This window comes from Scomber japonicus, chromosome 21, assembly GCF_027409825.1.
Source record: "Scomber japonicus isolate fScoJap1 chromosome 21, fScoJap1.pri, whole genome shotgun sequence".
NCBI classification, from domain to species: Eukaryota; Metazoa; Chordata; class Actinopteri; order Scombriformes; family Scombridae; genus Scomber; species Scomber japonicus.
The window spans coordinates 8,353,410-8,377,222 of record NC_070598.1 but is presented as its reverse complement, the minus strand read 5'-3'; the positions used below and the strand labels follow the sequence as shown (position 1 = coordinate 8,377,222).

The 23,813-nt window shown below is 39.2% G+C and overlaps 1 protein-coding gene across 1 annotated transcript in view; it reads left to right on the top strand.

Annotated features, from left to right (window-relative positions):
- The first annotated feature begins 10,081 nt into the window (after window positions 1–10,081).
- The window catches only part of LOC128382040 (collagen alpha-1(XVIII) chain-like), a 55,785-nt gene continuing 42,053 nt past the window's right edge, over window positions 10,082–23,813 (top strand). Inside the window, exons 1-2 of the mRNA XM_053342016.1 lie at window positions 10,082–10,173; window positions 10,266–10,348. Coding sequence (XP_053197991.1) covers window positions 10,163–10,173; window positions 10,266–10,348 — 94 coding nt within the window. The 5' untranslated portion in view covers window positions 10,082–10,162. The remainder of the gene's footprint in view (window positions 10,174–10,265; window positions 10,349–23,813) is intronic.

Sequence of the window (23,813 nt, the reverse complement as noted above, 5' to 3'; positions counted from 1 at the left end):
TGCCGTTGAGTCCGGTTGAATCGGACTCTGGTGGGGACATACAAGGTGTACTCTGCAAATTTGAGATGGATGGCTCCGGTAGACAGGTGCACTTCGCACACTGGGATGAAGATGACTTGCCAGCAGCTAGCCGGACAGTGTATCAAGGTCCAACCTGGACTAGAACAATTGAATACATTGCAGTTTTGATATTTGGAAGGACCGTCTGAACCTTCTATCATTTGATCACCCCAGACCTAACTAACCCATAAGTGGGGTAAACGTTCTTGTAGTGATGCATTTTGGTTCGCTTGGATTTTTCTTTGTGTGAAAAGAAACACACCAAAAGGGAAAATGCACCAAGTTTATCAGCTCATTCACTGATTCGGTCTGAAGCAAACAAATTGGTTTAAAAACGACTTTATACTCAGCTTGCTCAGATAACCTGAACAAGAATGTTCAGTGTGTTTTGCAGTACAGGATGAACAACATGTAGCTACTTACTTATTTGGATGACAGGAATTATATATGGATGACATTAAATGTTCCTCTGTCGTCCCTGTAATAAAATATCCCTCTTTATCCAGCTGTAAAAGACTTTGGAAATGTGCCTTGGACTACAATCTGCTTTTCCTCATTTTTATTGTAGTGCCTTCAAGGACCTTCAAAAGGGGGTCTCCCAAAAAACTCTGTCCGCCATGTTGTTTTCTCAGTAGCAATGGGGAAAGCAGAATAAAATATCAGTATATTTGAAAGAAAACTGATTTCATGATAACGTGTTGGAATCAGAGATGTGGCGCTACTTTTACGAGTATGATTATCGTGCTGTGGAATGAGACACAACAGAGTATGGAGGAGGAAGCGATAGCCGCAGCCTGACACAAACTTCAGCTGCTGAGTTTTTTTTTGGATAAACTGATTCTGCTGAAAATGACCCAGAGAATTTCGAGGAATTCGGGTGGACAGAAAACATAATCTAAAATGTATTCACTTTTATGATCATATTAGAGTACAGGTTACAGCGCTATTGTTACAAGACACAATATCATATTGTGGAAACAGAAACAGAGTATGGAGGAGAAAACACCAGTGCTACATTACAGCTGCAACTGAAAGAGAGGCTTTGCAGCATCAACCGGTGCCTGTTGAGGATCATCAGAAAGAATGGAGACAGAAGTGAAAACTGTGCAGCATTAAACTTTGTGTAACATTATATTGGACTTCGCCAACTCTGAACACAAAACAGCACAACAGCGACCTTGTGTTACCTGTAACTTATGGCTGCCTCCATCTTGAGCACAATCAGGTCCTAGTTTCTCTTCATCCATAACGATAAAGGAAACAGCATTAGGTTGTAGTTTCACAAACCAAGCTGAAATGGAGACTGCTGACTCAGAAGTGTTTTGACTATCTACCGTCACAGATGTGCTCTGGCAGTATTCTGGCTTGTGTGCAGCTCTCAGTAAGTTTGCAGTGATCCACGTAACTAACTTTAACATACTGTTTGTTTTCTAATCCTTGCACACTGATAGGATAAATACAGACTAGAAAAAGCCTCAGTAATTAGAAATAGTGCTGATCACTACAAACTTTGTGTCCACTAACTGGCCTCTCTGTTAGGAAACGTTTATTTGCCGCCTGCGTTCCACAAACACACCATTAGTAACATTAGATTGGACCGCACGCAATGCATTCTGGGTGTTGCGGTAGTCCCATTTTTTAGAGCGCTTATTTACAACCTTTTTTTTTGGGTTTTTTTTAACCATATATTTACAGCACTGAAATTCCTCATTACATTAAATTGCATGTAGGCTATGCAACAGTGTTTTTTCCATAATCACATTGTCCTGTGTCAGGTCATGCGTGTATATTTTTGTTTAACAATGATACACAATGCCAATTTTAGTTGAGAAAACTCTTTGTAGAGTCAAAAATGGAACATTAAGTGTACATTGTAAGTGGTGATCTGCAATATTTCCCTCACTTAAGCAGATTAGAACCAGTCTGAGCCAGGCTTTCAATAATACAGTATTTATTATTAAGTATGACCTTCAAGCATAATGCTAAACAATGCCTCTGTGACATTTTACACACTTAAAATTGTGTGAAGAAAAAAGACAATTTTAGTGAAGTAAATTGGATCAGGTGGGCAGGCAGTGCTGGAATGCACCTAATCCTTTGCTGTTCATTGAAACCAGCTGTTGCTCACTGAAGATAATTACCTGCACATCTATACTGCACTGTATCTGTATCCCATGCTTATGGCGAAAGCCTCTCTACATTCCTCCTTTAATTTTATCTGACATGTTTCTCTCAAATGCCAGATCACATATTGTAATTTAACTCTCTTTCCTGTCTCATGCTCATTGTAAGCAATGCAGTCAACTGAAGAATCACATGCATCAAATACAATAGCAAAATAGAATCTTGACCTCTTCTGAAGTGTAATATAAGTTCAACTCTTAGTGCCCGAAAGCACCTGGAATAACCTTCCTTTTCCCCTACTTGTACACTAGTACGTCAGTGGAGAAGACGACAGTGTCTGTTACTTTTAGTATGATCTGTGCACAGAAAATAACATTTGCAGCAGTAATGTGGGTGTTTTTTTGGACGAACCAGGCATCTTGTTCCAGGAGTAAGCGGAAAGTAAATGGGAACCAAAACTGGGATTTAATGCCAGGTAGTATTCAAAAAACATGTCTTGTAACTACATTTTAGGATTTTCTCTCTAAATAAGATCCACTTTAAAGTGAAAGGTGACGAAATAGTAACAACATGACTGACGTCCTTGGACAAGATCCTCTTGAATATTTTACATCCAGTTGTTGTTTCTACCAAAAATTAGCCCATAACTCATGTCTTGGACTGCAGCACTGTACTGTAGGTATATGTACTGTGTATGCTGCAATTTCCATCCTTCATTTTTCCGCTTCACTTTTTCCCTCCTTGCTGCAGCTGCAGCAGAGCGCAGGATGAATGAACAATATCTGGCTGCTGCTGCTACTGAATCCTCCCCTGACAGACGTTTCCATTACATTCAGGCTGCTTACATTTACTCTTTAAATTCCAAACAAAACGTTAACACGGTATGACAATTTAACATCATAATTACCATGCAGATGACGGCCCAGTCTCTCCCAAACATGCACAGGATTCAATCATCACCCAGGGTTACATACAATAAGTAAACCATGTGTATATTTCTAGTGTCAAGGATGACCAGAGGTCAAACTTTTGGCGCTCTACAGAAGAACACCTGTCAGGAGGATTACAACTGGTGACAATAATTGCATCCACACTGGAGCAGTGGATGTAAAGAGTAATATTATTTAAAATGCAACTCGACAACACTGACATCTCTTATGGCTTGGCATGCTCTCTGATCCAGCAGCTTAAACACCTGTAAACACAACCACATTCCTATAAAATAACAAGAGTGGAAAGGAAATCTTAAATTGAGGCAAATTTGTATTTTAAAGCCAACATTTGTACTTTTTTTTTCTGACCTTTTTTAGGGTGCACTCTTGGCTGTATTTTCACTGTGGAAGGTTTATGTACAAACTTTTGGCAGTTCAATAATATGCCAATAATCTGAATAAGAGAGTTAAGCCTTTTAAATTATTTAATCAAGTGTCAAAAGGCATGTGCAATCATGGCAAGTGTCTATCCATTTGAACTGGACTGATTGCATGAAATCTAGAAGTGGAGAAAACTCTGTTATGTCTATTTTGTTAGATAAACATAAAAAAGCCTTGATTGACAAATGCCTTATAGTGGTTTTTGATGTCATTATACCGCTGTTTATTTTTCATGTGTGCATTTGTGATCTGGATCTAGACTATTCATGGCCTAAATCCATTTGAAGCTCAACTTTCACTTTTTCAAAAGCAGTCTGCAGTTTGTCCCTGCCAATCACTCTGAGGCTGAATGGTGGACTCCTCATTTGTTTTCAGTAGTGTGGCTTCCCTTTTGTTAACATTGTGTTTGGATTTCAGCTCAAAAAACACTAGAAGCACTTGTTATTTGCAGGGCTGCATACTGCAGCTCTACCATCATCCCACCCTCAGAGACGTAGTATGACCTTTGAACTCATGACACCCTCCCCCGGCTTTGTAAAGAGGCTCCAAAACGCTGCAGACTCCTACTCTCCGATCTGAGGACTGGGAGTCTATGTCAGTCATAGGCGCGATTGGAGAGAGAGTAATAACAAAGGAGGGGTAGAAGAGTGGCTAAAATACAAAGAAACTACCTTTTTATTTTTGTATGTTTCACAAAATTGGAACATGTTGGAAAAGTTTGATAATTACAACATGCCATTTTATTCAAATGGAAATGGTAAGGAGCTGATTTGGAACCATTGTTATTATTCATCATAAATCCTATCTGGGCAAGCTGATCCCAGATCTGTCACACATGATTCTGTCAAATCTTTGCTCAGTTCCTAGAAGACATCCACCATTGCTATTAAAAGCCTGTTTATGACTGTATTTCACAACTTTCATTTGGTTTAGTTTATGTTTCCAGTATTCATCTGGAATGGTTATACTTCAGTCCAGACAGACACCGTACAGATTTCAACCCCCAAGTCACCCCGAAAGATTTTATAAGTCGGCCAAATTTCAGCCAGATCGGTTGTCATTTCGCGTGCAGTTTCAGGAAGGTCATGACGCCAGATTAATTACCCAAACAATCAACAATCTGGCTCTTGGATGATTGGTTTGATTTCTGGCATGTCAGTAATTTTGCTCGGCTGTCTTGAAGTTTGAGCAGTTCCACAGTCCAGTTTTCCACAATTCAGCATAAAGTTATCCTAGTGCGCCTGCCTGAACATAGAAGTTACCAATTACATACATGAGAGAGAGTATGTTGGGTGAACAGAATCTATGGAGACATGGTTTATCAAGTGCTGAGGTGGTTTCCATACAGAGTAAAACGGCTAAAAGTAAAGTTGTCTTTCTCTCTGTTGACAACACCTTTTGAGGATATGTCCTTCTTGTTTGAATAGAACAAGAAATTGTCAATGAACAAACTGTTCACAGGTGTTTGGTCCCCCTGTGAGAGGCAGCAATGTGCTGCAAGGCGTGTAGTTTGCGGGAAATCCACATGGACCAGCAGCATCATGACCAGTTGATGAAACGTACAGTGCAGTGTGAGCACAGAGTTCATTGTGTTAACATTTTAATTAGTGTTAATACTATGTACACTATTAATAAAAAACTTGACCTGACTTTTTATTTATTTTGGAATATTGTACAAAAACACTGCATAGTGTGTTCTGTCACCTGCATAACATCTTGTAGTCAAAACTCATTGCATAAACTTGATGTGGACCATAAAGGCACATTTATGCTCAACAATAAATACGGATACGGACGGAGCCTTCTGTCCGTACTCTGCATTCATTTCGTCCGTATTTCTGCACGTTTCCATAAAGCTTACGAATACGGACCAAACGGAGCAGTACCACTGGAAACCATGGGGGGCAGTGTTGCTGTTACTACTCGATATGTAGCTCTAGTGAGACACGAAGAAGAAATAACAATGGCGGAACTTTTTGAGGAAAGGTTGTGTGAGTTGGTTAGAAACTTTAAACATATCATTTTTGTCTTTTATGCAGGAGGAACATTATCAATATCTCCTCTACAGTCGCCATGTTTGTTGTTGTCATAAACGTTTGACTCAGTGCTGCCCCCTGGTGGATGTATGGGTTAACATCCATGCCAACGTAAAGGACGAATGGAAGTATGTGAGCAGTGACGGTAACAACGTTTGAAAAGGATGTTTCCGTACGTACGCTGAGCATAAATGGGCCTTAACACAGACTCATAAACTCGGGTGCAGATGCATAGGAAACATGAGGGAGTTAATGGTAAATGAATTGCAGCTGTGAATTGAATTTGGCTATTTAAACTTTAAAAGTCTAAAATTAAACTAAATTAATCTTTAGTCTGTCATCTTAGGCACATCATTATGTCAAGGCCAAATTATTGAAAGTGCAATTAACAAAACATAAACAGATGAATGAATGAATTACGAACTGTCTTCTTAACTTTCATGCCACTTTCACTGTGATAGTAGTAGGAAGGTGAGGATGACAAAGTATGGTGGCGACCAGGACGTGATGTTTACGCGAGTCAACTGATAATAATGAATAATGAGACTTCTTGAACAAGCTGTAGATTGACATGCATATAATCTCACGTCTACTCACCGTCCCTGCATTCATTCTCCTCACACAGCATTTATCACTGTTCCATTCATTTCTAGCTGAAGGCTAATGGATACCCTACAGTGGGTCAGAGGTGCTGCAAGGAATCCTGGCCTCCGTGATAAGAAATATTCAAAATATGAGCTACAGAAAAGGCTTATCTGTCGTGTAGTAGACTTTTTGGGGCCCCCAATCTACCTTCCTCTACTCTTTTCTGTTCCATTTGAGAAAACTTGGATTTCATCTCCCCTCTTCATCAGTCACAATTCCAGGATTAAGAGATCCCAAATGATTTTCAGTCATAGAAAAATACAAATGAACAAAATTAATTCTTGGTGTTTGTCCTGTCCTACATCTGAGTGTCTTTAAGCAGCAGTGCAGTCTGTTACAGCCACAAGCTGCTTAAGTTCATAACATGGAAATTCCCTAAAAAAAAAAAAAAAGCCCCATTTTCAGATTCAGAGCCATGCACTGCTAGCAGATGTGTTTTCTTTTTGTTCTCTGGCACTTTTTGATGTCAGCTGGGGCAGCTCAGCTCTTGGTTTCAGCTCTCAGCCGTCAGTTAAAGAACGATGACATTCTGGTATCTCACTGACTCATACGAGTAAGACCTCTGACTGGACCCGTTTTTAATCTGCAGCCACCCACAGGCTAAAACCCCTTCTTCTCCCCCTCTTCTCTGTTACTGTTTTCTTTGCATGGAAACACAAGTCTGTTGCTCTTTGTCTCCTTGTCTCTCATCACAAAAGAGTGGACTTTTTCGCTTTGTTTACTTCCAAATATACAGACTACTATGGTGATCTCAGGACACTGAACCAGAAGTCTTAGTGTGGGTGTAGAGTAGGCGTAGAGTAATCTTGGAAATCCACAAAATGTATTTTGTTCACTTGAGATTTTGCCAAAAACCAACATCCATTAAAGAAATGTGAGTTGCCCTCAAATATTTATGAATCAGTGATTCATTACTTTCTCTTGCATGTGGAAATTTCTAGTTTATATAGAACTTGTTTGCTGTGTTCTGCAGGAAATATAACTCTATTATGTTTAACTGGCAACATGATGTTCTTATACTGCAGCCAAGTCCTTGCTCAGAATGGATGGTTGAGTGTACATAGCACATGATTTTGACACCAGAGTCAGATTCACATCCCATGGCTCAGGCGTGGTTAGGCTTGGGCTAATGAAACACTTCATTAAAGGGACATATTATACCTTTTGTGATTTTTGTTATTTGTTTACTGTTGTGATATTGGATGCCTATGCTAAGCATGGTCAAAGTTTCAAAACCATGAGTTAACCATTGTAGCGATCCTCCCTGCAAATCAAAAGCCGGGGCTTTAACCTGCTCTGAACCCTCCATTTACAATGTTTTTTTTTTCTTCTAGCTTGTCATCAAGCTGACGTCAGCTCATGGCACATGCCCAGAGCCTATAGCCTTTGTTGCTGAGGTTGTTGCTAAGGTTTTTCCATATGTTACTTGTATTATCTGAGCTAAGATTTCAGATCAGATTCCGGCTCGAACATGTACGCATGTATTTGAGCAATTGAGATTTCAAATAAAGAACCAGAAAAAGCTGCTAAATCCTACTACTATAGTTTTTTCATGGTTTGTTGAATTAGCCTAGGCAGCCAGTGCAAGTCTCCCTTGGGGCAGCTTCTACAAGCTGAACTACAGTTCTGTGTAAAGTTAAATGAAACAAACAGTCTCTTCTAACATGTACATTTCTTAGTTGAAAGCTTATCTTCAGCTCACCACCATCTGCTCTGAGATAAACCGACTAAACTGGACACCTGTGAGGCAACTTGACCACCCACACACATTTTCTTTCATCTTGGGTTATGATAACTTCCGACTAAACCAAACAAAATTGCAGCCTCTATGCAAGCCAGAATAGACATGTGAACTCCGCTTTAACACAGCAGCCCTTATGTTAGAAGTGGAACCACTGCAAATGATTACCTAATATGAAAACCTGACAGCAGCAGACAAGACACTCACAAAAAGAGATGAAGCACAACACTTGTCAGGCATTTTGAGGTGAGGGGTGAAATGTTCTTGTTTGGCTGATTATTTCAGAATGTGTGTGTCAGTATGTTGCCCACTATCTCTTGTTGGTACGACTTAAGATGACACTTTGGGCCTGGCCTTGTATGACTGACCGTAAAGAAGGTAATATGAATTCAAATGAAGTTAATTGTAGCATTTGACAGACTTGAAACAAAACAATGTTTGGAGGAATGTTTCCTGCCGGCACAATCGGTCAGTTCACATGAGGTCAGTGAAGTGAAGACTGCTTATCACTGATGCCACCTTCAGCAGCATCACTCACAGGCTGTGATGGCTCTTATCAGTCTGAGCTGTCAGAATCAAGGTCTGAACACATCTTTATCTGTCCTCCCCCTCTACTGGCTCCTGCAGCTAAGACCACTGTGGGTTTCTGTTTGTTCTAGGCAGATTCCATTCGGCACCACGTCAGTATGCTCTTGATTCCAGACACAGTGGCAGACGAGTCATCGCCACTAGCATTACCACCAGCAGAGATTAGTTTGAGTGTATTTAACTGGATAAAAAATGTTTTAAATTCCCATGCACATCAAGCCACGTATTGAACATATCCCTATAATTCAAAAAAATGAAAAAAAAAAAAAACAAAACTTTTTTTTTTAATTGAGTAAACACATTTGTGGTATGTGCCGAAATTATCATTATCATTTGCCACCAATTCCATTTGTAATATTCATGGAGCGAATGTCTAGGAGCAGCTGAAAAGTATAGCTTGGAGATCTCAGGAGTACTTTTCTTTGCTGATGATGTTATATTGTTGGCTACACCAGACTGTCACCCTAAGCACACACTCATGGGAAATTTTGACTTGTTGCCTATTTACAAACATTTGTATGTTTTTACAGCCAAAAAGCACCTACTTACAGCTGTATAAGCAATGGATACAACCGCTCCATCTCACTCAACCTGAAATGGGCTGTTTAATGGATGTCTTTCTTCTTATTGGCTGACTGTTCAATGAGTACTGCATGCCCAGGCCAGAGAAGAGTAACTAATGTGACCATAAATGATAGAAAATGTGATAGAGGTTTTCACACTGAGCTGAAATGAAACCTACATGCACCTAAATTCGGTAAATAACGTAAATAACCATATTTTGTTTATTTCAGGAGGCCTTTGTTCGATAGTGAGGGTCTGACATCCAACAAAGGTTCATGGCTCTGAGCACTTTGTATGACTTGGGGAGTGAATTGTAATTGTAGTAGTTCAAGTATCTTGTTAAGATTGGTGAGTTGAAATATGAGTTTGAGATCAATAGTTGCATTGGTGTGAATCCAGCATGAGAATGGCAGATTCCAACATTGCCAATAAAAACTACTACACTTAAATCCAATTCCTGTAATGTTTAAAAGTGACCTTGGTTTTAGCAGTTTTAAATATTTTCTTTGATCCAATGATAACTTTGTGTCTTCACCATACTTAAAAGAAAGTTTTGAACTTGATGCTGCTGCTCTTGAGGCATCTCCCCCAACAGGTCAAGGCCACACAAGCGTTGAGCTTTAAAATACAAGGAAAGTGAGAGAAACCACACCGTTGAGGAGGAGCAAAGGGGGTGGGGGGGACTTAACTGGAGTGTGTTAATTTGTATCTGGGGTGGTGATGTCTGAGGGGAGGACTGGATTAGTAAGCGGTGGTCCGTAGAGGGAGACGAGAGGAGTCAGGTTTCAGGCTTTGCGGGGGCCTCTTGAGTCCCAACGTACTGAAGCTGCCTTTGTTTGACTGGGAACCAGAGAGAGAGAGAGAGTGTGAGTGAGAGAGCGAGAGAGGAGGAGGAGAGTCAGAGGCTTTTAGTTTGGAGTGTGTGAGAGAGGGAGGCAGAGTGAGCTCCATCTCTCTCTCCCTCTTTAACTGTCACTATCACACATGAACAGGACGACTTTAGTTTGGATCTAAGCTTACTGTCACTGAAGATGACTTCACGGTAAATGAAAGCCACTGTGTTTTTGAATGAACAAGCTGTTTTGAAGTCAACTTTTTTTAGATTGTTTTCTCACTCTTTGATTCTTTATGCAGCATTCCTCCCTGGTTTGTTGGATTATTTCTACTAGTCCCCCGGCTCTGCTGCGGTCGCTCCTCTGCCTATCAGCTGCTGGACGGTATGTGCTCCCTCTGTTTGTTGTTTGCATGTTGCTGGAGCAAGGTTTTCTTTTTTGCTGTTGGTGAACTTTCTGCTGGCTCAGGAGTTTTCATGTGCTGAATATGAATGGTGAAACTGTTGCGCTCTTGTCCAGGAATGAAAGTGCTACACTGAGGTACAGCATGATATTACTTATATGTTACAACAAGGCTGGTGTGCTCTTATTGGAAGATAATAGGGATACAATGCTATTACTTTAAGACATGATGAACAAAATGAATGTAGTCACATGGAAATAGTGATATATTATTCAGAAAGGAAAACTAAAGTGTCAAGTCAATATTAAGTAGCTCATTTGAAACAAGCATTTGAAATCCCTGTGATATAATATGACAGTAATATCAAAGTTTTTTTTCATTCTTTCACTGCACATCATCTTGGCTCTTTACTAAAGTGCTTATATAGTTAAGACTCTGAGAAAGTCCTGAGGGGTTTCCAGTCTGAGTTTTGACGGCATATTTGCATTAGACCCACCTTTGATAAGATCAGTAAATCCCATGGGATGCTTAATGTTGGTTCCAGACTCACTGTTTATACTGCAAGTAGGCTTCTAACGGTGTGGCAAGGGAAACAAGGAGATCCCCAGCTTCTACTTTGGGAACCACTGCTACATGACATCAGAGTGCATGAGAGAGGGATGCCTGTCAGTGTCTGGGCTTTACGATGATTTCAATTATTGTCTTTACTGAAATGTTTCTCTTCACCCCTGTGTAGTGCTTTTCTGTGTCTGCAGACTGTTTTCACAGCTCAAACTTGGATTTTTTTTCCCATGATTAATGGATCAATCAGGACACTAAAACATGTTACCAATTAGCACTGAAAGAACCGCAGACTTTCTTTTTCCATTACAATTGGAAACAACGTGACAGACAGGCTCTGCAATCAGTAGCACCGCATAATTAAGGCAGTGAAGATGATGTAATGCCACAGCTACTGATTTTTAAGATGTGTGTGTTGGAAGGTGCTCGTCAGACATGAAGGTCATTGTCAATTATGCCTGCGAGCTTCATTTTATTAGTTTTCATGAAGGTCCTCAGACAGACAGGCTAATATGCCTGCCTTCGTCAGTGTGCTGGAATCCAGATTGGCATTTGTAGCTGTATGTATGTGTGTCTGTGTGGATATCTTGACCTATGATCACCACAAGAACCTCCATGTCACAAAAGCAGCATTGTCTTGACATAGTCAAATAATTATGGGGTCTCTCTAGCTAGTGTGACCCCATGGAACTTAATTGTCATAGTCTGACATTTTGAATTAAACATCACTTTGGCAGCTGGTGGCTAAAAAAAGTGTCTATGCAATAAAACCTTGTTCCCAGTTTTAAGATAAGACTTAGGGGTTATGTTAGGGAAATATGATCTTGTAGGAATGAGATTTGATTCAAAAGAAGTTTGAAATGTGGGAAATTAATGTTTGCAACTGAACAGAACTTGACAATTGATCTGTGTGAGGATGTGGGTGGAGTTGACTTGCTGTGAGTCTGACTAAATATGTTTTTAAATAAGTGTGATTTCATGATTCTTCAGTGTAGATCCTGCAGAGGCTGGCTGTCTCTAAGGCTGTTTGTGCTATTGCCATATTCATAATCCACCACCATGATTCATTTTTTCAAGAGGGGGAAAAAGAGCTGTGTGTCTGAGTGTGTATGTGTGTGTTCACACGCACGCTGGCTAGCTTGCTTGAAAGAGCACCAGGGACAAATATTTCCAGGCTGTAAATATTCTTGAAAACAGAACTGTCGCCGTGGCAACATTCACATTTCTGCGCACGTTTGTTGAAATGACGCTGATATAATCCTTTTCCTCAGTGTGAAATAGTGCACACTGTTTCCTTCGTCTGTGTCTTTTACTAGTGTGTCCTGATGCTGTTAGGTGGATGCAGCAGAACTGAGCTGGCAGGACATTGATCTTCCATTCATGGAATCTCTCTTGTCATCTCATATTATAACTTTAACAGAAACAATGAATTATATTCATGATTCTTATGACAATATGTGGACTGGACTTTAGCTATATGAACACATTATTAGATAAGGAACAGATTTATTACCTGCTTAATAATACATGCACACATTTTCTGATTAATCAGAAATCATGTAGAAAGTAAAAATGAATGAGAAAGTTAATAGTTGAATTCATTAGTAAATTAATGCATGGCTGGCCATGACTGAGCATTGAATAAATGAATGCGTAGGCATATGGATTAAAAAATGGATGCATGAGTGAATGGGCAAATAATACATGTAGTACATTAATGATTAAACAAGTATGTCTGAAATCTAATGTAAATAAGTAAACAATCCCACAACAAAACAATAAATTGGCTTTGACCCAAGTTGTGAAGGATCCAGATGTGAATACGCTTCAAGTGTTACCAGTTCCCAACAGTGATATAGTTGTTGTCATTTGACACAGGGATCATAAAAGCATTTTAAAACTTTTAATCTTTATTAGTGTTAACAGACATCTAAACAGGTCATCATCTTCAGCCTGGAGTCCAAAGGTGAATCAACAGTTATATGCACCCACCTGCATATGTCTTTATACCACACCTACAAACAGAATACACACATGCAGCTCATTCCTGATGCTCCATCTGCTATACACATGTAAATAATAATCACAAATAATAATGTTCTTAATTGGTTTGATGGAACAACATGAATGACCAGGATGCGGTTGGCTATTAAGTGATTAAGATGATGTGGATGATGATGTGAGTCTCAGAGAATGTGGTTATGATCATTACATTTTGGGTGGTGATGAGGATAATGCACGAAATGTGGATGATGAGAATGATGATGATGATGATGATGATGATGTGAGACCTTAGAGATTTATATAGGGTGTTGGCGAAAACTGGTTTACATTACCCAACACAGATGTCCTAAACAGGATTGACTGACTTCATAAGTGATGAGGCTGTTTCAAATCACTTCAGTCATATCTGAACAGTTGAATAATTTGATCTCTAAACTAAACAGGCGCCATACATGCTGGTCTACTATCAAGGCAGGACTCATTATTTTCCTCTTTTTATCTTTTGTTTGTTCAGGGAAGGTCAACTGAGGATATTTCTTTCGTTTCCCCCACCCCCTCATTCTTTCCATTTTCCTGCTGTTGTGAGGGTCAAAGCAGTACAGGATCTTCGTGTCACCAACAAATCAACTTGTTTGTTTGTGACACTGGTCCTTCCTCTACACAACAGAACTGGTGCTCTGTATCTCCACCCATACAAACCATCTCAAAAGATTTACAGTTAACCTTTTGTATTTAAATAAAGAAGAGTTTGTTTTATGTCACAACTTTCCCTGAATGTTTTTAACTTTTGGAATGAAGCCAATCAGATTTATAAATGAATGCTTTGGTTTAAAGAGGAAGATTTGTGTGTGACTGTTCATGATTTACAAGTAATTGGCTGACTGACTGTCGGCTGGATTGATTTATGAATGGGAGCTTCTTGCACACAAAAACCCTGTGACTCACTGTGGTCTGCATCAAGAATAGCTATGGCAGGGGTTAGTCATGAACCATTAGCTCAAGTTAATAAGAAGCATCTCTTAAAAGTAGGTATTGACTGACTAAATATTGCTGCAAACGTTTGTGTTGTTAAACAGTTTTTATATATCACATTATCACAACACTATGGTCTTTGTCTTTTCTTTTTTTGGACCTAAATTCTGAGCTGTGGGCTTGGCTGCTGTATTGACTGGTCTTTGTTTTTGAAAGCTGAACGATTTCTTTTCCAAATTCTGGAAAGCATTAGGGGGAAAGAGAGAGAGAGAGAGTGTGCTGATTATTATTCATTTTTTAAGTGAGCTATAGAAGAAGATGCTGTCTCTCCTGTGTCCAAACAAAATTTGTTGAGAAAATCGGCACACAGTGTTTATACAAAGACAGAAACCCTTTTTAAATCAAATGTATAAACAGCAAATCAACCCAGAATTGATTGTAAATCTATCTGAACATGGCTAATTCAATAATTCCACATGTCTTTGAAAATATATAAGACTACTTGAAATAATTATCAATAATCCATGTAGATTCATCACATGTCCACTACCTGAAATAAGAAAACATTGGGTTTAATGAAGTAGCCTAAGCTGTAAATCTCTCCTAATCACAATACTCACTTGGACTTGTGTCCATTTTAACAAGACCTTGGTTTGGCTTCAGTTTGATATGGGTCATCAGGACTGCAGCCTTGCACAGAGTTGTAACGTCAGGTTTTAATTAAAAGTGTGATTTCAACTCCAGCACAGTAAGATTCTCAGTCACGTCCAACAATGATTTCATGAATGAGCAAAAAAAACATGCATACAGTGTTGGCAATTCTGTGACTCTTTGTTTCCATCCACCACATACATCACGTCACAAAAAAAGTGCAACAACTTGTATCCAGTCCAGGAAAAGTTTTACTTTTTTTTTTGCTTGAGACACATGAAGTTATGCAGGTCATTATAGGAAAAATCCACAACAATAAAAGAAATGAAATCAGAGCTCACCACATAATAAAAAACAACAACCAAGGGATATCACTAAAAGTTACCCATAATGTAAAGAGTAGCCAGATGTTTTCTTTGACCATACAGATGTGTTTACATTTCCCATGTCAAATGTATAAGTGGGCTGTAGGAGTTTATATTTCAGACGTTTAGCAGACTCTTAGAAGCAAAAGTAATTTACTGCTATATGCAAAACCATAACAACTCTAACCCTTTAACACTAATTTAAGTTCTATTTTATTGATGGTGTCTTCTCTGTTGTACAGCGGGTGAGCGGTTACACTTTGGTACGAATTGGTAGTTCAAGGGAATGCATTTCCTTTTTCAAAATGATGGACAAATACAAAAATAAGTCAACAAATTCAGAACTGGGAAAAAAATTTGGTGTGAAAATATGCCAATTTATGTACTATAAACTACAAGTGTCATATCATTTCCATGGCCACCAAACAGCAACAATGTCTTATTATTGAAACCTTTGGGGGGAAATAAAGTCTTTGCCTTTGAGGCTACTAAAATGATATTCGATTAATAATTTCACTGTATCCATATTTCTGAACATGTGTGTTTCTGTTTGGGGTAGTGAGCGAGTACTTCTTGTGGCTGTTTACACTTTCATGTGTCAGCAATCTCAAACTGCTTCAAGATGTGTGTACGCGTGTGTGTGTGTGTGTGTGTGTGTTTGTGTTTGTGTGTGTTGCACATGTCGCTGAATCCCAGATTATTCCTGTTGATTCCCACCAGATGCCAAGTCTGGTCCAGTGTGTGACACTTGTTATTGTCTTCATCTAGGTCCCAATTAATTTTCTGTCATAATCAATGCAGTTTGTTATTATTGTGACTTCCTCCAAGTGATGAGTTTTGCAGTCATTTGAGTTGGCAGAAAGTTTTGTAATGTTACCATGATTTATTTATTTTTTTGTTGTTGCTGTTTTTCATGAGCAGTTTTGGTACGTTGATGGAAAAGTTTGCAAAGAAAACAGAAGACGATGTTCTAAGCAGTGAAGGAGATCACTGTCAAATATGATAAGTGACTATGGATTCTGCTGACGTGATACTTTAAGGGGAAGGTGCTCTACAGGCTCTCTGGGCCTCAACTATTATATCTGTGAACAATCTAAAACTAAACAAACCTGGACCAAAGTAAAGTAAAGTAAACAGGATCAGCTAAATTAGTCCTGGACAAAACAAGCCACTATTTTAAGTCATGGACACAGTGGGAACAGTTGGTGTTAGATGAGATAGATGACTCTCTTCAAAGCATGAAACCAGCAGACAAATACAGGATGTGTTGAGTGTAGGAAGGTTTCTCCATGGGAAGGTGGTAAAGTCAAATGTCACAAATTCCACAAGTTAATTTATAATGACCTTGTGAACAGGTCTATCAGAATAATCTCAATACTGCTTCTAAACACTAATAGCTCTTTATCATAAAAAGCAGTTTTAATGGGAAAGTTTGATGGCGTATTGTTACATTTGAATTCCTGAGATAACATATCTTAACTTCTCATTTATTCCTCTTTATCTGAGCATCAGTCGTCACTCGGTGAAATCAAAGCTTCGGCCATCAAAGAGCTTTTATACCAAATGCTGCAGGCCTGAACACTTCGTTTGATGTGGTCAACTGTTTTCTCTGCAGGGCCTTCATTATAATGTTGGAAGTCAGGCAGATCAGATGGAACAGCAGTTGCGTCTTTCATACATGGATGAATGATTAAAATTATGGGCTCATGGGCATGGACATCTTAAAAGGACCACCCTTGCCATCTTTGGGGGGTCAAGTGGCCATACAGTTGGAGAATTTTGTGATTTCTTCCAGCAGATTCTGAGGCCCCATTTGCACTGTGCCAATACTGAACCTAAACTGAATGTGAAACTTGAGGGGATGAACGCTCACTATGAAGGGGTCATGATGGATTCTTTGTTGTGACAGCCTCAAAGTGAATCCTTTAGCCATTCCTTCAATTCTTCAGACCTTGTGCCCTTTCACTGTGCAAGTATCACTACTGACAACTACTAGTAGGTCATAGGTCAAGCTCCCTTGTTATTCAACTCTGAACTTTAGGAGTGGGCCTTGTAATTGGACTTCTAACAGTGTTTTAGTGTATTTCCCCTTCCTATCCCCTCAGAAGTCTCCTTGAACAAGGCCTCTGAACTCCCAGTTGCTCCTGTAAAACTGTTCCAGGGTCAATAGTAAGACTGGCTGTGGATGGTTTGAGTGAGTGTAACTTTAAATGTGAAACAGGATGAAAAGAGAAAAATTCTCTTTGTAGCTCAGTGTTGGAATATTGGGGCATGTAAACATGGTTACAGCTGTAAAGGGCGGAGAAGTGGGTGACTAACAGTGCATCGTGTGTACCATGAGGGCATTATCCTGAATAAAATGTGATACATGATATAGGTTATGAGTCCTCCTGCATTCCTGTAGGAAATGACATGCTCATAGTTGCCATCAGAAGGGCTTAGAGGTGCATCAAAACGGCAATTTACCATAATGTAAAGTGGACTGAATTAGAGTGTTTATTTTTCTGGGAGCGGCCGGCTCCCTGGCTTTAGCCCATTGGGTTAAAACATGGAATTTCTAACAGCCTGGAAAGTGTCTGTCAGGGAGGAAAGATAGAGTTGAAACAAGCAGGTGTCTGTGCAGCTGTGTGGAGACCACAGAGAGAGAGGACATGTCCTGTCATAGAGCAACAGAGAATCTGAGCATCTAATGGGGTCACGGAGTGCAGAACTGTAGTGTGTGTGTGTGTGTGTCTGAGAATGTGCATGCGTATGAGAAATGAAGACTTAAGGATCCCTAAGTGATATTATTTTTTCCTCTAAATTATGTGTGTTCCTGCATGTGGATGTGTGTTTTGTCACTGGAGGAGAGCTCTTCTAATGACCGAGCAGTCACCAGTGTGAACAGATTTATGAAGGTTTCCTTTTTCATTCTGAAATATCACCTTTACCCTCTTTCATGCTCCGATTAGTTTCCTTAGTCTGTTTCCTCTTCTAGGATGTCAGTGTTTAAAGATAAGCATGTTTGGTCCTGGTTACACTAATTGCTATATGACTGAGGATAACATTTTATTTGTACTTTGATTATTTTTATTTGAAGTTTAGCTAATCATCATCAAATGGTGAAACAGCTTAAGTCACTGAAAGATAACAGATGGAGGGCCTCTCATGTTGGCCTGGTAGTGTTCAAATTCATCACAAGGGTGATGGATGAGGCTGAGTTCAGTATTCTGGGCGTGCCAGTTGAGTTCTGACACACAAGACTGTCTGAAATAAAAATGAATGCCATAAGATTAAAATGTAGACAAAGCTGTCCACATTCTTTTGGCCATATTGTGTGAGGGGGTGCAAATTAACCAAGTGAATATCTTTTATGTTGCACATTGGTAATATGAACATAATTGTTTCTCTTTTAGTAAAACAAGATAACATGTCTATACTCACAGCAGACAAGGTTACACCAGGTCACGGTCCAGCCAACGCAACCTTGAATCCTTATGGCTCTGGCTTGGTCTCCTGTCTAGTTAATGGATGACTTCTGGTCATCAGCAGACCAGAAAAAAAGTTCAAAGAAAGTCTTTGTTTGTCTAAGAGTCTGAACATTTCACCACAGAAACTTGAACCTTGTATCTTCTGTTAAACCATTTAGTCTTGTTGTCATAGTGGGAGAACTTATCTGAATACCACCTGCTGGATTCTTTGTGTAATTATGAAGTGCTTGTATGATGTAAGTATTTCTGGCAAACTTCTTGTAATTCCTAAGGGACAGCTGTTTTTCTTTGGCAGCTTCAAGTGTAAGATGGGCAAAGACCTATATGATAATAGCTGGAGAGAGAGCTATTGACAGATGTTCCCTGAAGAGCATCTGTAGTGGGATCTTGATAATCTCCCAGTGGGAGGTGGGATTAGTGGTGGTGTTGATGGTCGTTTTGTGGTGGGTGTGTGTGTGGTTCATTGTGTGTGTGTGTGTGTGGTTCAGTGTGTGTGTGTGCGCTCAGCTGGTCTGCAGCTGCGTTGTTTTTTAACACACTCTCTACTCACTTCCACAAAAATCCCACCACAGACCTAATTAATGGTTCGGTCAGAGTTTACTTGCTTGTTTCCCCACTGCTCGCTAATAAACATCAACCAACATCTGTCTCTTTCTGTCTCTTCTTTCTTTAAGTTTCAGTTAATACTTCTATCCTCTTCTTATGTCTTCATTTCTCCTGTATGTCTTCTTTTTTTCATTGCCAGTTTCCCACTTCATGTTTTTCTCACTCATCTCATGAAATAAGTCAAATAAATAAATACATATCCATTCCTCCTTATTTATTCATTTGCTTTCTTTGCTTTAGTGAAACACTGTTTGTTCTTCTGTGATCTTTTGAAATCCAGGAAATAACTGTGCAACTCAACAACTGGATTCCTCATCTTGGTCTGTGGTTTGCACTGTTGCTGTTTCTGCTGTTCTCCCATTAGCAGTACCACTTATTACGGTTATGCGTGTAGTAAAGTGGTTCACTTTGACTCTGAAACCATTATATTTGACACATTTCCATCAAAAAAGGGCAAAAGTAATGTAACCCAGTAATGTCAACCTGTTTTTTTCCTCAGACTTAATTCAGTTAGGAGTTCTTGCCACTTGTGGAAGTGATGATGGCTGATTTAGTTGTTCTTGTATCATCACTATAATTGAAGCTAGAAAAACCTGATTCAGCTAAATTTTGCAGGCTGGTAAAAAAGGCTGCAAACACTGATCAAAGTGTGTGTGCCAATAGTAAAGACTGGACGTTTTTAGTGTCTGGTTTTATATGATTCTTCTTGAATAATGAATTGTATACTAAAATGTGTCGTCATGGCATGCAGCATTGTGAAAGTCACGATGTTGAGCTGTATGTAATTATACATGGTCAAAACAGCTCTCCGAATTTCTCAAAGGACTCCTAAATAACCGTGCAAACTGCTTCAGTGTGGACTAGAGAACGTGTTTTGGGTGTTTTTCATTTTTCTGTTCTCTCTTGTCAATGTTGGATCTCACTTCAGCCTCCAGTACAGTACAGTTTTCAATGAATCTGCAACATTTCTATGATACAGGGTTACGAGATGCGCTGTTCTGCAGGTCAAGGCTGTGATAATAACAATAATGATGATAATAATAACAATAATGATACTGCCTGTCCCCTTCTTTTTGTTCCAGATCATTACATGTATGTTGCATCATCTATTGGCAACTTCACGTGAAGGTCTTGAAGCCACTCGGCAGACTTCATCTTGTACGAAAACAGATGGTCGATTAGGGCAGGGGGCTAACTGTCGGGTTTAAAACTTTACCATCATGTGATCATAGTAAACATAGAATAAACATAAGAAGAGTTCCAGCAGGGTATCAAGTTACCAAGTGCACTAATGCAGGCTGTACCATCTCTGACTTGTCTGTTAGAGGTAAATATATGTTGGTCCATTTCTGTTTAGCCTTCGCATAATTAAGAAAGTTAAGCACCATTCCCATTTGGAAGCTGCTCAGTTTAAAATGAGAACCAGATCTGTGTACCAAAGTTGACAAGCAAGCGGTTTAATTGGATGAACATTGTGCTGACTCTGCCAGTATCTGGAGATGAATGCATTTACGTGGCTACAAAGCATTTTTAACAAACGCCCAATGCAGCTATTGAAAGACACTAATCGTATGCGTAAATGCAGGACATCTTTCTTAAGAAGTTAAAAAGCCTTGCTAAAGCTATTGTAGCATTTGTGAAAGCAGGAACAAAAGCTTGGACATCTTCTGACTAAAATTAATTATTATTGTGAACTTGGCGAGTGCGGAGAACTTCTTCTGCGTCAGGCCCGGGTTGAACAATACTGTCATCGCCCTATCCCTCAGACAAAACCAGACACCCAATATGGTGCTCGGGCCCCTAAAGCTTTCAGCAGCCTCTCTTGAACAGAGTGGAGAGAAAAACAAATCTGTTTTCCTAAAAGCTTTGAGACTTGAGCAAATTCAACACCTATTCTGATGAAAACAATCTTGATGTATTTATTACACTTGATTGGAAATCTCTGGTTATTCTATATGTAATTGGTCTGGCTTTTGAATCAACAAGGAACCAAACTTGGATGACCAATTTATTGGGTTTATGAAATTAGATATCCAATTTTAGGACAGATACTTGTGGGTTGTTTTTTTGTCACAGTCATAAGACCGGATGTCCCAATGTGGCACTCAGACCTGTGCCACAAACTTTTCAACAGCTTCCAGAAAAAGTGTAGAGAAAAACAGATCAGTAGAGAAAAGGGCAGTCCTTATTCTAACCCCTTTCCTTTTGCCATTTCCTTGCTGTTTCAGCAGCTCCCAGAAGGTCCTGAGTCAGATCTGGCAACAGTAACTAGGTTTACAACAAGGGGCAGTTAATTGTTTTAGATTTGACAGAATCCCTGCTGCCTCAATTGGAATTAGATAACCAGCAGACTTTTCTGTTTATTTTGCATAAGCGCTCCTGGTATGAAGTAATTTGCCATCCCAAAAACAGCTACTTCCCTCATGGTTCACTGAATTGAGTAGTGAGTAAAACTTGGCAATGTTGAGTAGCTAAATGCAATAGTTCTAATGGAAAATCATGGTGGTTAGCAGGATGTATTTGGAAAGCAGTGCCTGAAATGAATTGCACTGAAACAGCGAAACGATGGTTTGTCTGGCAAATCTAGTGGACACTTTGATAGAGAGCTGTGCAGAGTCCATTCTTTTATGTTGTATGTTTTAATCTATTATAACTGTCAACAATTTGTTCTTTGGCATCCTTGGTTTTTGTAATGCAATAGTTTTTGTTTGAATCTCTTATTTCCTCTCATATCATGAGCTGTAAAATGGATCTTTCATGGATATATTGTCATGGCAAAATGTTGAAATTTGGGAATGGATCTTTTATCTATTACTTTGATAAAACAGCTTTTATAGATGTAAAGTCTAGTTCTGACAAGATTGGAAGCAAAAAAACACCCGCTCCCTGCTCTGAATGAAAAGTCTTGTCTCTTTCCATTTGAACAATGCTCTTTTCATCCTCTCATCATCAAACTTAAACAGCTGAGTCAAACCTGGCAACGTGGCCAAGGGGAAGTGAAAGCAATTCAATGTGATGTTGTGGTTGCCGGAGGAGACTTTTGCCCATTTAGCAGGCAAACCTTGATAACTCCCCCACTGGCAGCAGATATGAAACATGAACTCTGCCCCAATTTCCTCACAGCAAATAACACAAACAGGGAAATGGCTTTGCTTTTGATGAATTATTTAGCATAACCTGACTGCAAAACACTTGTGGCAAGAATTCCAGTTTTGGCAGTGGTTCTGTCTTTTGTTTTGATATTTTCATTTTCCTCTTTGTGGCTTAGCTGAACACAACTGTAAGCGGATGAATTCAGTACCTGTGGAGTGGAGGAATCTTTGCTACAGCTCAGAACAGTAAAAGTCCATTTTTGTCAATGACAGCTACAAAGAAGTACTTTTCCCTTTTTGGTTTTGGGCTACCAAAAGGAAACCTCAGGCGTTTGTCTGTTTTCCTTCAGGATTTTGTGGTCAGGCACTTTGGGGTGAGAAATGCATACATGTGATATGCGGTTAAAAATACAGGGCATTGAATGCCCCAATAGTTGGATGGTTACTGCACATGTAATATAACCACAACATCCCTGGTCCGATTCCAGCAGGGACCTTTGTTGCATGTTGTATCTATCTCCCCTTGTTTCCTGTATGCCTCTTCACTGACCACTATCCAATCAAGTAAAAAATAAAAACAATAATTTTTAAAAAACAGGATACTAAAAAGTACATAAAGTTCTATTTCAGACTGTGTATGTGTTGTGCAGGCTGTCATTGTCACCACTAAGTGTATTAGTTTCCTTTCATCTTTCTTTTCCTCATCTCACTCTTAAAGCCATGTTTTTGATGGCAAGATTTTAAACCTGCCCCTATTGGCCATGTGTTTTCGTACAAGATGAAGTCTGCTGAGTGGTTTCAAGGTCTTCCTGTGAAGCTGCCAAAAAGTGATGCAACATACATGTAATGATCTGGAGCAGGAAAGAGGGGCACAGGCAGTATCATGATGATGATTATTATTATTATTATTACAGCTTTGGCCTATAGAAGAGTTCATCTATTAACTCCACATCGTTATGACTTCCTCTAGTTTATGATGGGAGTGGAAGCGGTTTCAAATACATGTTTCTTCTATGTTTCTACATGTTTCTTTCGTTCAGCAGCAGTGCACAACTATAACTGAAAAACTGCCTTGGAAAAATAGTGGATTTATTTTTTATTCACAAATATTGTCTACATGAAGTTCACTTAAAGTGTGATCACTCTTTACAGTTTAAATGATGACATTAGCATTTTGACAATGTTTCCTGTAGTGTGTTTGGATAACTTTCTTGCTGCGACAAGCTGCAACCATGTCTAGGTCAACAGAAAATGAATCTGCAACCAATTTGATACTTGGAATTTGAATAATTGATCCATGCTGTTTTGAGCAAAAATGGCAAATTCACCGATTCCAGTTTCCCAAATGTGAATATTGTCTGGTTCTCATTCTCTGATTATGTACTGATTGATCTTTAAGTAGGGACTATAGTCAGACAAAACGAGACATTTTGAGAACTGATTATGGGCTCTGGAAACTTAGAATGGACATTTTGACAATTAACTAACATTTTACAAACCACATAATCGATGGTAATAATGTCATTATATAATTATGTCAATAGTATTAATGAATAGTCTTTAAATACTGTGTCACAATATCCTGATGGAAACATACAGTAACAGTGTTGACAGAGACAAATGTACTTCCTTTACATCACTAATTGCTATAGATGGAAACAAAACTGACTGTTTTTTCATAACAGCTGACATCCAACAGCACAACAGTCTTTGGAAATGGTTACT